The sequence below is a fragment of the Podarcis melisellensis genome, assembly GCF_964234715.1.
Source record: "Podarcis melisellensis genome assembly, chromosome: 4".
NCBI lineage: Eukaryota > Metazoa > Chordata > Lepidosauria > Squamata > Lacertidae > Podarcis > Podarcis melisellensis.
In genome coordinates this window covers 102403732-102419761 of record NC_138531.1, presented here as the reverse complement: position 1 = coordinate 102419761, position 16030 = coordinate 102403732, and the positions used below count along the sequence as shown (strand labels likewise).

The 16030-nt window shown below is 44.2% G+C and overlaps 2 protein-coding genes across 2 annotated transcripts in view; one reads left to right on the top strand and one right to left on the bottom strand.

Moving 5' to 3' along the window:
- Nucleotides 1–16030, top strand: part of LOC309368792 (uncharacterized protein) — a gene marked incomplete at its 3' end in the record, with an annotated part of 476991 nt that overhangs the window by 382117 nt on the left and 78844 nt on the right. The window lies entirely within an intron of this gene.
- On the bottom strand, nt 7808–14444 carry LOC309369159 (uncharacterized protein). The gene is made up of 6 exons (XM_081909892.1): nt 14273–14444; nt 11824–12259; nt 11533–11614; nt 11189–11271; nt 10944–11070; nt 7808–9787 (listed from the first exon to the last, which is right to left on the bottom strand). Exons 2-6 carry the CDS (start codon nt 12238–12240, stop codon nt 8820–8822), a joined length of 1677 nt encoding a protein of 558 aa, XP_081766018.1. The 5' UTR covers nt 12241–12259; nt 14273–14444; the 3' UTR covers nt 7808–8819.

The window sequence follows — 16030 nt, the reverse complement described above, 5'->3', positions numbered from 1 at the left end:
TGGGTGGAAACCAGAGGAAGAGCCTGCAGGGAAAAGGCTTTGCAGGAGGCAAGGAAGCTCCTCCTGGAATTCAGGAGTGGAGAGAGAGGAGGGGATCCCAGGGTCATCTAGTCCAACCCCCAGCAATGCAGGAATCTCAGCTCAAGCATCCATGGCAGATGGCCGTCCGATCTCTGCTGAGAAACCTCCAAGGAAGGAGAGTCCCCCACCTCCCCAGGGAGACCTTTCCCCTGCCCAACTGCTCTTAGGTGTCCCTCAAGGCAGCGGGTCCTGAGTTCGAGCCCTGCTGAAACAATGGCACTGGCTGCCAAGGAGGAACCAAGAGAAGCTCAAAATAAATAAATCCCATTCTCATCATGAATGAGTAATACTTTCTTGTGCATGCTTTTTCTGTCTAATAATTCCCCTTTCCAGAAATGCTGAATTGCTAATTCAAGGGACTCAGAAGTCCTTGCAGAGATGACAGGACAGCTTTCCAGATTAGTTATCTGGGAGTGAGACAGTGGGCAGAGTGGCACTGGGCTCGCTAAGATGCCAGCTACTACAGGAATTGCTTTCTTGAGCCTTTTTAGGACTGCAATACCTTTTTTTTGTTTTGTTTTGGAAGATTCATTTTTAAGTCATGGCAGTGTGTGAGCAAATACTCCACATTTGCCAAGCTTTCAGGAGCAGGACTAAGCGGTGAAATGAAGCCCCCCAGATCCCCAAAGGGTGAGGGAAAGGGTCTATCTCCCTTCTTCCCTTTCATTATCAGTTCTTTCCACCTAAGAAATGGGAAGAAAGCAGCTGCTCATGCAAAGCGCAGCGTTTGTTGGGTTGGAGATTAATGAGCTGACGATGGTATGATTTGTCAGCAATAAATATTATTTGTTCTTATCTGTAAGTGAAGTCACATTTTAAACAATACATCACCAGTCAAAGGGAATTTCCTAGGAAGAGTTTTATTCCGTCTCACCTGCAATCATGTGTGCTGAACACACAGAAACACATACAGTGGTACCTCTGGTTACAAACTTAATTCATTCCGGAGATCTGTTCTTAACCTGAGACTGTTCTTAACCAGAGACGTGCTTTCGCTAATCGGGCCTCTTGCTGCTGCTGCACCGCCAGCACACGATTTCCATTCTCGTCCTGGGACAAAGTGCTCAACTCAAAGTAACTCTTCCAGGTTAGCAGAGTTTGCAACCGAAGCGTTTGTAACCTGAGGCGTTTGTAACTTAGGGTACCACTGGGATGGTAAATTACTGGGAGTTACAGTCTCCAAATAACACTGAACACATGCAAGCAGATGAATGGCATGATTTCCCCACCTTTCTTATAAAAATAATAATAATACACTGGTACCTCTACTTATGCTCCCCTTGTTACCTATCCTTTGGGATACGCACGCGGCAAACCCAGGAGTGTCTTTCTGGGTTTCATCCCGCGCATATGCGCATAAGCACTCTACGCATAAGCACATGCGCGAAACAGGCACCTCCGGTTGAGGAGACCTCAGGATCCGACCAGAGCTCCGGAACAGAACCCGTGCGCAACCAGAGATACCACTGTATTGCTTTTATTTTCACAGCACAAAAGATAATTTTAAAGAAAGCAATGACCACAACAGTAAACAACAAATAACTTGTCCTGGTGAAATTGAAGACTTTCATCCTGCCATGTGTTAAAGTTTCATTTGATTATTCTAAAAGATCATGGCACATTTTGCCATTAGTGCTGGGTGGATTCTTGCAACAGTCTTAACAATTCATGTATTTAATCAACATTGGCCAAGTATTATAAAAGGAATATGGATTATGTTCCTCCACCTTCTTGATTTCCTCTGGCAAACAAAATTTAATATACTTAAATTGCGGAGCCCAGAACTGAACACAGTACTCAAGGTGGGGTCTGACCAAGGCAGAAGAAAGTGGTACTATTCCTGCCCTTGATCTGATTCTGCCTTCTGCCACATTGGCCTCCGCTCCCCTATTGGTCTCGTCTGCAAATGGGATGAGCATCCCCTCAGTTCCTTCATCCAAGTCATTTATAAAGACGTTGAACAACAATGGGCCCAGGACAGAACCCTACAGTACCCCTCTTGTCACTTTTCCCCAGGATGAGGAGGAACCATGGAGGAGTCCTCTTTGGGTTCGGTCAGTCAAATCCATCAGTTACCATTCAGCCCACATTTTACCAGCTTCCTCACATAAATGTCGCAGGGGACTTTGTCAAAAGCCTTACTGAAATCAAGATGCACTATTTCCACAGCAGGACCCTGATCAACAAAGTTTGTAACGCCATCCAAAAAAAGGGGAAGCGAGATTTCCCTGGCTTTCCTTGTTTTTGAGAAAGCTATGCTTTCATCCTGTATACTTTCAGCATGGGGGAAGCTGTGGAAGGAAGATCTCAAATTCACAGCATGCTATACCCTCAAAGAAAATTATATGAAAATCTTTAATGCTGGTATGTAACACCTAATAAAATGGCAATGATGTATAAAAATAATTCATATTTGTGTTGGAAATGTAACATAGCAGTCGGGACAATGTATCGTGCATGGAGTGTAAAAAAAAAAGAGAATTCTGGGATACAATTTACAATGAGTTAAAAAATATGTTTAAATTAACATTTCCTAAAAAGCCATAAGCTTTTCTCTTAGGAATCCTTGAGGATGAGATCCCCAAGTTCTGAAGAAGTTACTTTATGTGCACCACCACAGCAGCGAGAATATTGTTAGCACAAAACTGGAAAGGAAACCAAATTCCAACGAAGAGGGAGTGGCAAATTAAGTTGAAAGTTGATGGAATACGAAGAGATGGATAAGCGGACAGGGCAGTTTTGAGGACTTTTAACCTTTTCCCAAAGGGAGAGGAGGTTTAGAGGTCCCCACCTTTCAATATCAAAAGAAATTTCATTTATAATTTTATTCAAATTTAATTTTACAATTTGATCTATATCTAAAGAAATCATTATACCCAAGTATTTAATAAAGTCTTTACACATCCGAAACTGATGGTTTCTATACAATGCAGCCGTTGGCCCTATCAGTAAAATCTCTGATTTTGTCCAATTTATGGAATATCCCGATATTCTGCCAAAGGTTTTTATTTCCTCCATAATTTTTGGAATTCTATCTTCTGGTTTTGTAATAAATAAAAGGATATCGTCCGCAAATAATACAATTTTGTAATTATCTTTGTTGTGCTTTACACCCTTGATATGCTCATCCTGAATTATTGCTCTTGTTAATGGTTCCAGGCAGAGATTAAATAATAACTGAGAAAAGAGGACGGATGTCAGGGACTCAGGAGCAGAGGCACAGGAGAGGGAGGAAATGGAGAGCGAGGGGGAGGAATCCGAGGGGAGCGTAGGAGATGACAGTGGTCCGAGGGATTCCCTGAGTCTCTCCAGTGAATCGGAAGATTCACAGAAGGGGGCGCCGATGGCCAGGGCAAGGGGGGTGCCAAGGGGGATACCCCAGAAGGAAGGGGCCAGCGGGGACTCCCAGAGCAGCAGTTGGAAATCAGGACCAGCTTCCCCACCAGAACGCAGTGGGGGGGAGGAGTCCCAGGTATCGGGACCAGTGTACTCACCACCAGCAAGAGGAGATGAGTCAGGATTGACCACGCCTCCATCGGAGAGCGGGGAAACGGTCAAGAGGAAAGTTACCGGCTGGGCGCGCGTGCCAAGTTCAAATGTACAGGCGAGCGGCACAGCAGGTAGCCCGGATAGGGAGCCAGGTCCTAAAGCCCGCCGGAAGGAGGGGCAAGAATCAGGGGGGTCAGCGTCGGAAGAGTCCAGAAAGGATGAAACCCCAGGGGGCAGACGGACCCAGAGGAGGAAAGAACAACAACGGAAGAGGTGGAGTAAGGCTAGAGTCTTAAACTGGTGTCTAGGGGGCGGAGACTCAGATGGAGCTTCGCCGGTCTAAGTTCTAGACGTAGAGCTGCACGCTGCGGTTTGGAAATGGAAACTAATCTTCAATAAAGACTTTTGTACGTTATCACTGACTAGCGTTGGTCCTCTGTGAGCTGGGACCTAGAGGCAGCTCTGACAACATCCTTGTCTCATTCCTCAATTTAAACTAATCAAATTCAAAATTCTTCCATTTGTAATAATCCGGGACGGGTTTTTATAAATCATTTTAATCCAATTACAGTATTCTATAGGGAAACAAAATTTACGTAACACAAACCCTATGAATTCTTTATATAGTCTGTCAAAAGCCTTTTCTGCATCTAATGGCAATATCATAAACTCCTCTTAATCTTTGTTTAAATTTATCAAATCTATTGTTAATCTGATATTATCTGTAGCTTGTCTTGTTTTTATAAAACCTGTTTGATTATTAGGAATCAAGTTTTGAATAACTTTTTGTAATTTTGCAGCCAATATTGCATTCAAAATCTTTGCATCAACATTCATTAATGATATTGGTCTATAGTTTTCACATTTAGTAGGGTCTTTGTTAAGTTTTGGTATAATTATTATTAAAGCTTCATTGAATGTTGCAGCAGATATACCTTTCTGAGCTATTTCCTCATAAACTTCTAGAAGTCTGGGGACTAGTAGATTTTGAATATTTTATACCATTCTATAGGAAAACTGTCTGGTCCAGGTGATTTCCCATTCCCCATTGTTTCTATTACATTCTCAATATCTGATACAGTGGTGCCCCGCAAGACGAATGCCTCGCTAAACGAAAAACCCGCAAGACGAAAGGGTTTTCCGATTTTTTTAGCGGCTTCGCAAGACGAATTTCCCTATGGGCTTGCTTCGCAAGACGAAAGCCCATAGGGAAATCTCCGGGGACAGCGGGGAAGCGCAGCGCGCCTTCTCCTCTGTTCCCGGACCTGTCCTAAGGCTTGCGGTGGGAGGTCTGAGAACAGAGGACAAGGCGTGAAGGGCTTCTCCTCTGTTCCCGGGGCTTGCGGTGGGAGGAGGGTTTTTCCTCCCCACCACCAACATTCAGAACAGCATTCTGAATGTTGGCGGTGGGGAGGAAAGCCCTCCTCCCACCGCAAGCCTTCAGGACAGGTCCGGGAACAGAGGGGAAGGTGCGCAGCGCTTCTCCTCTGTTCCCGGACCTGTCTTGAAGACTTGCGGTGGGAGGAAGGTTTTCCTCCCCACCGCCAACATTCAGAAGGCTGTTCTGAAGGCTGGCGGTGGGAAGAAAAGCCCTTCTCCCCTGCCAGCCTTCAGAAGAGTTCCCGCCTAGGCTGCGGATAGCAGCCTGCTGCCCCGCGCGAGGGGCGCTCTTAAGCAGAGCGCCCCTCGCGCGGGGCAGACATTCACCGCTTGGGGAGCCCTGCAGGGGAAGTCCTGCAGGGCTCCCCAAGCTGCGAATGTCTGCCCTGCACGAGGGCGCTCTTAAGCAGAGCGCCCCTCGCGCGGGGCAGCAGGCTGCTATCCGCAGCTTGGAGAGCCCTCTGGACCTCTTCTGAAGGCGGGCGGGGGGCAAAAGTCTTTGCTCCCCGCCTGCCTTCAAAAGCCATCCGGGAGCATTTTAAAATCGCCCCGGGACAGCGGATGAATTCTCTGCTGTCCTGGGGCGATTTAAAAGCCCCCGGGAAGGCAGGCGGGGGGACAAAGACTTTTGCCCCCCGCCGGCCTTCAGAAGAGGTCCAGAAGAGGCAAAAGTCTTTGTCCCCCCTGCCTGCCTTCCCGGGGGCTTTTAAATCGCCCCGCTGTCCTCCGCTGTCCCGGGATTTTTAAAATGCTGGCGGGCGGCATTTTAAAATCGCCCCGGGACAGTGGAGAAGTCTCCGCTGTCCCGGGGGCTTTTAAAATGCTGGGGGACGGCAGCGAAGTGTTCGCTGCCGCCTGCCAGCATTTTAAGATCGCCCCGGGACAGCGGAGAAGTCTCCGCTGTCCCGGGAAGGCAGGCGGGGGGGGGAGCAAAGACTTTCGCCCCCCCGCCGGCCTTCAGAAGAGGTCGGGGGACAGACTGTCCCCGGACCTGGTCTGAAGGCGGTTTCCATAGGAACGCATTGATTGATTTTCAATGCATTCCTATGGGAAACTGTGCTTCGCAAGACGAAAAACTCGCAAGACGAAAAGACTTGCGGAACGAATTAATTTCGTCTTGCGAGGCACCACTGTATATTTAGGGGTGCTGATAGCATATCTTTTTGATATTCTTCAATAGTTGGTATTTTAATATCTTGAAATTCTCCACCTCATCCTCTGATATATTTTCTGGCCCTTCATATAATTTTTTGTAGAATTTAAAAAATTCATTATTAATATCAATTGATGAGGTCGCTGCGATGTTATTTTCATTTCTGTTTAAAGGTATTATTTGGTTCGCTTTCTTTTGTTTTAGACGATTAGCTAGAATTTTTGTCAGTCTTTCTCTCTGTTCCCAATATATTTGTCTTAGACTTAGTAGTCTGAACTCAATTGTTTGAGCTAGTATATTATTCAGTTCTAATGTTTGTTGTTGTATTCTTTCATATGTAACCTTAGATGAGCTTTTGCCATATCGCCCCATAGTGTTTTTAAAGAAATTTTTAGATTATTTTCTTTTAATCTTTGCAGCTTGGCCTTGTTGGTCGAGAAGGATATAATATTCCCTCTGATGTGAGTTTTATATCCTTCCCATTCCATCAGTCTTGATGTTGAAGATTTGGAGTTATTTTTAAAATATATTTGCGTCTCTTGGGTTATATATTGAAATGTTTTTCATTTTCATTTAAAAATCATATATTAAGATACCATCTCCTCATACTTCCCTGGGTTTTAGATAAATTATATTCCAGTATTGAAACTGTTCTTAACTAAAGGCTTGCTTTCGCTAATGGGGCCTCTTGCTGCTGCTGCGCTGCTGTCAAACAATTTCCGTTCTCATCCTGGGGCTAAGTTCTCAACTCAAGGTAACTCTTTCAGGTTAGCAGAGTTTGTAACCTTAAGCATTTGTAACTCGAGGTACCACTGTACAGTGGTGCCCCGCAAGACGAATGCCTCGTAAGACGGAAAACCCGCTAGACGAAAGGGTTTTCCATTTTGGAGGTGCTTCGCAAAACGAATTTCCTATGGGCTTGCTTCGCAAGACAAAAATGTCTTGCGAGTTCCTGCGGGGTTTTTTTCCTTTCCCCCCCTTTTTCCAAGACGCTAAGCCGCTTATCATCTGATCCGCTAAGCCGCTTATCATCTGATCCGCTAAGCCGCTTATCATCTGATCCGCTAAGCCGCTTATCATCTGATCCGCTAAGCCGCTTATCATCTGATCCGCTAAGCCGCTTATCATCTGATCCGCTAAGCCGCTTATCATCTGATCCGCTAAGCCGCTTATCATCTGATCCGCTAAGCCGCTTATCATCTGATCCGCTAAGCCGCTTATCATCTGATCCGCTAAGCCGCTTATCATCTGATCCGCTAAGCCGCTTATCATCTGATCCGCTAAGCCGCTTATCATCTGATCCGCTAAGCCGCTTATCATCTGATCCGCTAAGCCGCTTATCATCTGATCCGCTAAGCCGCTTATCATCTGATCCGCTAAGCCGCTTATCATCTGATCCGCTAAGCCGCTTATCATCTGATCCGCTAAGCCGCTTATCATCTGATCCGCTAAGCCGCTAATCAGCTGATCCGCTAAGCTGCTAATCAGCTGATCCGCTAAGCCGCTAATAGCGCTACTCTGCTAATGGGCTTGCTTTGCAAGACGAAAAAACCGCAAGACGAAGAGACTCGCGGAACGGATTCTTTTCGTCTTGCGAGGCACCACTGTATATGAAAATGAAACTCCCCTCCAGTAATTCACATCTGTAAGGTACTTTATTGTTTCTCAGTGCATCAGCCAGGAATTTGTAACTGCTTTTTTCCCCCAGCAATCTCACTGGGATCTCCTTCAAAAGTATATTTTCATCTCCAAAATGCAATCTTTTTTTCACATTCACCTGTAATATTTTCTCTTTCATTCCTCTTGAATTAAAAGTCACCAAACAGTCACCTGGCCATTTTTTGGCTTTTGTGAAGCTTGATTTAATTCTGAAGAGCTTGTCAGTTGTAAAAATTACTTCTTCATGTATCTGTAACCAGTTTGCGAGTGTTTCTATGATTTTCTTTCTAATATCCTCTCCCTTTGTTTCAGGGATCCCCCAAATTTCAAATTTAATTGCTTCTGATGCATTTCCATTACAGCCATAGAGTCCCAAGTCACTTCCTGTAATTTACTCAATTCTGCCGCTTCCAGCTTTGTCTTCTCTTGGCCTCTCTTCAGTTCTTTAACCTCTGTTTGTGTTTTTTCCCCAAAGTGCCTTCTAAGCCTTTTGTCTTGATGTTTAACTCTTGGACTATTTTCCCTAAGTCACTAATTTGGCCCAACAAGACTCCCACTGATTTCATGATTTTCTCTATCTTAGTTTCTATACAGTCTAAATTTTTTGAATTATCTTTTAAGTCTCTCTTTATTTCAGCCAGCATTTCTGCGATTAACATTATGGGTTCAGGATCCTGCACGGACCTTCTCTGTTGAGCTTGTGTTGTTATCACCACTGTTAAGACTTCTTTTTTTGTAGCCATATTCTATTTGTTTTAACTTTTTATTTTTAACATCTGACGTTCCTTATTTGTCCCTAAAAATGTCACTTTATTCTTTTCTTAAAGGCAGAATATGATTTCACATCCTACCAGTACATGGCGTTAACCTGTTCTACCTGTGTTTTCCCACACTTTGTATGAATTCGTTGATGGGAAGTGAGATGGGCCCTGTGAATGACGCTCTTTCCACATTCCAAGCATTTATATGGTTTCTCACCTGTATGAATTATCTGATAGGAAGTGAGATTGGAGCTATTAGTGAAGCTCTTTCCACATTCCACACACTGATAGGGTTTCTACCCTGTATGAGTTATTTGATGGGAAGTGAGATCAGAGCTCTGACTGAAGCTCTTTCCACATTCCACACACTTATAGGGTTTCTCCCCTTTATGAATTCTTTGATGGGAAGTGAGACTGGCGCTCTGACTGAAGCTCTTTCCACATTCCACGCACTGATAGGGTTTCTCCCCTGTATGAATTCTTTGATGGGTATAGAGATGGGAACTATGACTGAAGCTCTTTCCACATTCCATGCACTGATAGGGTTTCTCCCCTTTATGAATTCTTTGATGGGTATAGAGATGGGAAATATACCTGAAGCTCTTTCCACATTCCACACACTGATAGGGTTTCTCCCCTGTATGAATTCTTTGATGGGAAGTGAGAGAGGAGCTCCTACTGAATCTCTTTCCACATTCCACACATTGATAGGGTTTCTCCCCTGTATGAATTCTTTGATGGGTAGTGAGATCAGTGCTCCAACGGAATCTCTTTCCACATTCCACACAGTGATAGGGTTTCTCCTCTGTATGAATTCTTTGATGGGAAATGAGATCGGTGCTCCTACGGAAGTTCTTTCCACATTCAACACACTGATACGGTCTCTCCCCTGTATGAATTATTTGATGGGAAGTGAGATGCTTGCTCTTACTAAAGCTCTTTCCACATTCCACACACTGATAGGGTTTCTCCCCTGTATGAATTCTTTGATGGGAAGTGAGACTGTCCTTCTTATTGAAGCTCTTTCCACATTCCACACACTGATAGGGTTTCTCCCCTGTATGAATTATTTCATGGGAAGTGAGATGGTCACTTTGACAGAAGCTCTTTCCACATTCCACACCCTGATATGGTTTCTTCCCAGGGAGATTTATTGGATGGGAAGTGGAATGGGAACTTTTTCCACTTTCAATATATTTATACGGCTCCATTGTGGGGATTTTGTCATGGTCACCCTTGTTCTTCATTTTCAGTCCCTCACTATCTGCAATGAGGAGAGAAATGGATTATAGCCTCAGGGAGAAATTAATGGTGCATTCACACAAAAGCTTATATGAAGAACAAACTTCGTTAGTCTCTAAGTTGCTACTTTACAATTTTTAAAATATATTTCGACTGTGTCAGACCAACACGGCTACCTACCTGAATCTAGAACTTGTAAACACTGGTCTTAGAGGAATAACATATTGAAGTTTCGCAACCGTAACCTGTTGCAGGATCTTAGCCAGATCAAGTTGAATATAGCAGTGCATATGCAGACTTCCAGAAGCAATCAGTTGCAGGCATGTAGGATGAGGCAGGAACAAGACGCTGCTACCAGTAACTTGGTTACTTATAGGTGTTTATTATTAAAGCAGATTCACAAGTTACTATGTACAGGATACGGATCTTAACTCTCTCACTTAACAAACAGAACACACACTTAACAGAACACACACTGTTCAACCAACTAACCAATCAAGGAAGGTCATGAGTCATCATGCCTAAGTAGAGACCTCAACCAATAGCAGAACTGTATCCAAGGCCCCATATCTGTAGGCAGAACAACTCCCTCTGCTCAGTCTTCTTGGCCTTCGGCCAACTTCTTAATTGCTTTGTGAGAAGCTGCATCAAATAGCACGTAGGCAAAAAAACCCCAACATAACACAAGTGGGTTAGATCAATGGCTTTACTAAAGGGTTGGGTGCATTTATTAACAGGGATCCAATGACACCCTTAGTGCAACCTGTGATGCAAAAAGCCTGGCTATTCCCTCAAATGGATTTTGCTTGGCTAAATCATGGAATCCCCTCCATTTCCAATGCAAGTTTTCTCCTTGGTCAACCAAAGACTGACGGGAGGAAAAACAAAAACTGAAAACCTGACAGAAGCTACTTCAACTTCCCTAACAACTCTCAAGTTTACAGTTAAAATGGCCTGAACAGTTCAGACCAGGCTAATCCTTGTTTTAAGAAGGTGGAGGAAGAACATTCACCGAAGAAGAAGAAAAGTAATTTACTGTTCAAGGTTTATTGCGGGACTATTGTAATCCCAGATGTTTTAAGGGGGCACTGTTGAGTTCTGTGAATATATATGAGGTTCAACATAGAGAGCCGTTTTGAATTTAAAAACAGATATTATGATCCCACAAGGAGCCTTACCAAGAGAGGCCACGATCCCACGATTCTCCTCCATGACCTCCTTATGCAGAGCTCTCTGGTCAGGATCCAGCAACTCCCACTCCTCATCCGTGAAGCGAACAGCGACATCTTCAAAGCACACTGGACCCTAAAAGAAAAAGGGAAATGTCCTCCTCTGAAACAACACTGTTGTTCACTACCACTCCTTCAGCTAGGACGTTGTTCCACCCCTTGGCCTCTGTCCCCACAAGGCAGCTTCCTCTGACCTGATCTCGTTCCACAGCTGCTGCTTCCATTCTGTCCCCATTCAGAGATGGATGCAGAGGTCTTGCCATCATCGTTCTGTCACCTGCCAGAGAAAAAAAAGTTGGATTCCCAGAGTGCAGTGCATCTGCAACAACAGATGGGACTTTGAGAACGCTTTGCCTGCTGAGTGCATTTGGATGTTTGGGCGAATTTCAGATGTTAGTTGTGAGAAAAAATATATCTCCCCTACTCTTGGGCTCTTGGTCCCAACTATCTCCCCCAACAAAAGATGAAAGCACCCCACAGATGATTTAGAAAACCAACAGAATGGGACCAAATGGAGAAAAACCACCTTCCTCCTTACCCAGTAGCCTCTCTTTGGTGTCCAACGGAGGCCTCTCTGTCTCACAGGAATCTGTGTTCTTTTCTTCAAAGAGATCCTTTTCCTGAAAGAGCAACAAGGATTCAAAACCGTGAATGAATGGTGAGAAATATTAACAGAGAATGACAAAGCCAAAATTATTAAGGGTGTTAGATTTCATTGCATGGATGTCTTCCCAGAAAAAGTATGAATGGGCCATGAGGAGAGCATTTTTGGATGTTCTCCATCCTTTTTGGAGCCCCTTGGAAGTATCTTGAGGAAAGTCTCTCCAACCTGCTTTCTCTCTTCCTGCTTTCTCTCCTCTGCATGACTCAGGAGGAAACCTTCGGCCAGGGCCACTGCCTGGGAACTGGTCTCTGCTCGACAGTCCTTCACCCAGCTCTCCATCTCCGGTGGAAGGACAGCTAGGAACTGCTCCAGAATCACCAGGTCCAGCATCTCAGCTTTTGTGTTCCTTTCTGGCTTCAACCACTGACAGTCAAAGTGGTAGAGTCGGCTGCAAATCTCTTGGGGTCCTTTGGCCTCCTGGCAGCAGAACTGCCTGAACTGCTGGCTCTGCACCTCTGAGCAGAGGGTGTCCTCCTCACCCAGGATCTTCTGCACAGAGTTTTCCCAGAATCCCCCACTGTTCCCAGTTTGGATGACATGGCCTATTTCTGCTTCAGAGCCAACTGAGTCTTGCTCATCCATCTATGCTCTCAGGAAGCCTCTGAAAGATCAGAAGGAACCCTTTGGTCTTCTGCCAAGTTATGTCTGTGCTAATGAGAGGAGCTAGCAAATCCTAAACAGCAAATATATTGGTCTGTTATAATGCTGATATACAATAAGGAGAAGAAATGGTTCCCTGAGCAAGTGTGTATGAGTCTTGCTAAGAACCAGGATAGGACTGTACCACAGCCCAGACTCTGCCCAGGAAGGTACCATGCCAAATCTTCAGACAATTGAATGCAGGAGAAGGGCGTTACTGGGGTGGGACCCCTGCAGCCCTGGGAGCCCCACCTCCCCACTTCACCCTCTGGGGGGAGGAAGAAGAGATTCACCAGATTCCTGTGCAATGCAGCACTTGCAATAGAGCAGGAGTGTCCAAACGTTTTTCAAAGAGGGCTAAATTTGATGAAGTGAACATGTGTGAGGGCTGACCATTTTGCCTGACGTTCTTTGAACCATCAAAATTAAATGCAAATTAAGTATTTTATGCAAAGTTTATTGCAAACGACATACTTTTCATTTTGTCACATGGATGACAAATCTAAACAGGTGTTAAATCACTCTGCCTTTCATATCTGAAGGTCAGATGGAAAAAAAAAATCCAGGAAGCTGAAATATATGTCAGGAACATTGTAAAGTACATTACATATTATTGCTAATAAAGGTTGTCTGTCAACTTTTTAGTTTAAAAATATGAACAGGAACATAGCACCAAGGATACATGTTGTGTCCAAATGTATTTAAACCAACTGACATTAACCGAGATTTTACAACGTACATCTCAATTGGGGGGGGGAACTTGCTTGCACTAATGTGAAGGGTGAAATTGAGATCTGGACTGCAGCACATAGGATAGATCTGGTTCAAAGGCAGTGGTGTTGATTTGCAAAATGTCACACAGGTGAGTCTTGTCCTCACACAAGGCTACAGGGAACCAGACAGAGGGCCTTCTCGGTAGTGGCGCCCACCCTGTGGAACGCCCTCCCATCGGATGTCAAAGAGATAATTACCTGACATTCAGAAGACATCTTAAGGCAGCCCTGTTCAGGGAAGTTTTTAATATGTAATGCTGTACTGTTTTTAACACTTGATTGGGAGCCGCCCAGAGTGGCTGGGGAAACTCAGCCAAATGGGCGGGGTATAAATAATAAATTATTATTATTATTATTATTATTATTATTATTATTATTATTATTATTATCATCATCATCATCATCACACAGTTCTTGTTAAAGTTCATAGCAAAGCATGGAAAGCTCAGCATTTTCTGCATGGATAGGACTGTACCTAATAGTTCCCTGACGGCACAACAAAACCAGATGTTATCTGTGTTAGAACATTCAAATGTACCGTGTGCACCTATTGCACCAAACAGCTGCAGCTCCCAAATTACATATAAGGAAATAGCTCTTGAACTCACAAGTTTGAAAGCAATGCAAATGTAGGCTTTCATAAATCCATGGGACTTCATGGTCCAGAAAATGGGGTTATGAAACATAGACCGTTATCCCAGCATTATCCATCCACCCATCATTCCGTTTTTCTCCCACCTGTCTCCAAGGAGCTCAAGGCAATCTACGTGGTTCTTCTCCTCTGCCCTCACTTTAGCTCTCACAACAGCCCTGTGAGGTGGGTTAGGCTGGGGAAAAGTGGCTTCCCCCTAAACCACAGCAGTGAGTTTTAAGTAAGAGTGGCAATTTGAAGCTGGTTCTTCCCCAGGCCTCTAACCACTACATCACAATGGCTTTCAAACTTCTGAAAGGAAGGAGGTTATGAGTAGATGTGTGTATGTGTGTGAATACATACACACACACACACACACACGGGGCAGGAAAGAACAGTTGAATGCTATAAATATGCACACAGCATGAAAACACAATATAAAAACACATAACACATAATGAAAATAGAAATAAAAACAAGAGCAACTCAATCATCCCACCCCCTTCCGCCACACATTTTAAAAGCACCTAGCGCAGCTCCAGACTGGAAAGGGGGGGGGGCTGGGACAAGCCACCAGATGTAAGTAGAGGGCTGTGAAATTCAGTTTAAACAGCATCTGGTGAATAGAAAGATGTTTTGTTAAGCACTCCTAAGTTTTTAGAAGAATGTGAAGAGAAGCAAATAAGACGAGGCAGGATATCTTAATCAAAAGCCTCCCAAAAGTGCTCAGAAGACCCTCAAGAAGTTCAATGAATATCATGATCATATCATGAAAATGATATACAGGTGGTACATGACACCAGTCATTTGCCTGATAATAAATGTTGGAAATGTAAAGAAAATGAAGGTACATTCTTTCACCTTTGGTGGACGTGCCCAAGGATTAAGGCTTTCTGGGAGATGATTTATAATGAAATGGAAAAGGTATTTAAATATACCTTCTTGAAGAAACCAGAGGCCTTTCTTCTGGTCATGGTCGGCCAATTGGTGCCAAAGAAGGACAGAACTTTCTTTATGTATGCTACAACAGCAGCAAGAATACTCATCACAAAGTATTGGAAGAAACAAGATCTACCCACCCGGGAAGAATGGCAGATGAAGGTGACAGACTATATGGAATTGGCGGAAATGACTGGCAGAATCCGAGACCAGGGAGAAGAGTCGGTGGAAGAAGATTGGAAGAAATTTAAAGATTATTTATAGAAAATTACAAAATTAATGAATGTTAAGATGATGGCGGAATGAAATTAAGTGGTTTTAGCAGCAATGTTAAAAAGGAGTATGTAAAAATGGATTGTTAACAGGTGAAAATGTAAAGCTATAATATATTAAGTGAAAGAATTAAGATTAAAAACAAAGAGGGAAAGGATTTCCTGAAGTAACCATTTGAACTGGAATACAAAAAAGAGAGGTGTGAGGAGGTCAGGGAAACAAGTGAATGAAAGGTAAGATAGGGAAAGATGGATTTATTTTTAATGGATTTTATTTTTTCTGTATTTTGTATCTTGTTTCTATTTTTTCCCCTTTTTGTTCTTTTTTACTTTTGTAATTCTTTTTGAAACCTTAATAAATATCATTAAAAAAAAAAGAAGAAGATCAACCCTGGGAGAGGGAGAGCTCAAGATCCTTTCAAGCAAGAATACACGCCCCGAAATTGCCTCCTGCTGCCCCACTCCCTTCCCAACCGAGATACCCTCAGAGGAGAAACGCACAAACTTCACGAGCGAGTGCTCTTTTCCCGCCCCTTCCAGCTGCCTGTCCTGGGCGCCCACTTTGGGCCCCAACCCTCCAGTGTGGTGTAGTGGTTAAGAGCGGTAGACTCGTAATCTGGGGAACCGGGTTCGCGTCCCCGCTCCTCCACCTGCAGCTGCTGGGTGACCTTGGACCAGTCACACTTCTTTGAAGTCTCTCAGCCCCACTCACCTCACAGAGTGTTTGTTGTGGGGGAGGAAGGGAAAGGAGAATGTGAGCCGCTTTGAGACTCCTTAAAGGGAGTGAAAGGCGGGATATCAAATCCAAACTCTTCTTCTCCTCCGAAAAGGCCTCTGCTGCCCCTGAAAGTGGAATGCGTGGGACAGTGGCAGTGCTGCCGCCCTGTTTTGTCCACGCGTGGCACCAGGAGGAGCAGCTCAGCGCCGCCCTGGGCGCTCGGCAGGCCGGCCTCCCTTTGCCCCCCGTCTCCTCTGCGTGAAGGCAGGACCCCCCCAAAAAAACAGTTGTGTAATTAAAAGAAGATGAGGAAAAAACCAGCAAAGCTATTCTGTGGCTAATTGACAAATTCCTTTAAATGGGGTCTGTTAATGAAGTTCACACATTTGACAACTAGTCT

Coding starts and splice junctions, on each gene's coding strand:
- LOC309369159 (XM_081909892.1), bottom strand. CDS start 12,240: ATGGATGAGCAAGACTCAGTTGGCTCTGAAGCAGAAATAGGCCATGTC. Junction 11,272..11,532: donor CACCAAAGAGAGGCTACTGG/GTAAGGAGGAAG, acceptor TTTCTCTGGCAG/GTGACAGAACGATGATGGCA. Junction 11,071..11,188: donor CAGCTGTGGAACGAGATCAG/GTCAGAGGAAGC, acceptor TTTTTCTTTTAG/GGTCCAGTGTGCTTTGAAGA.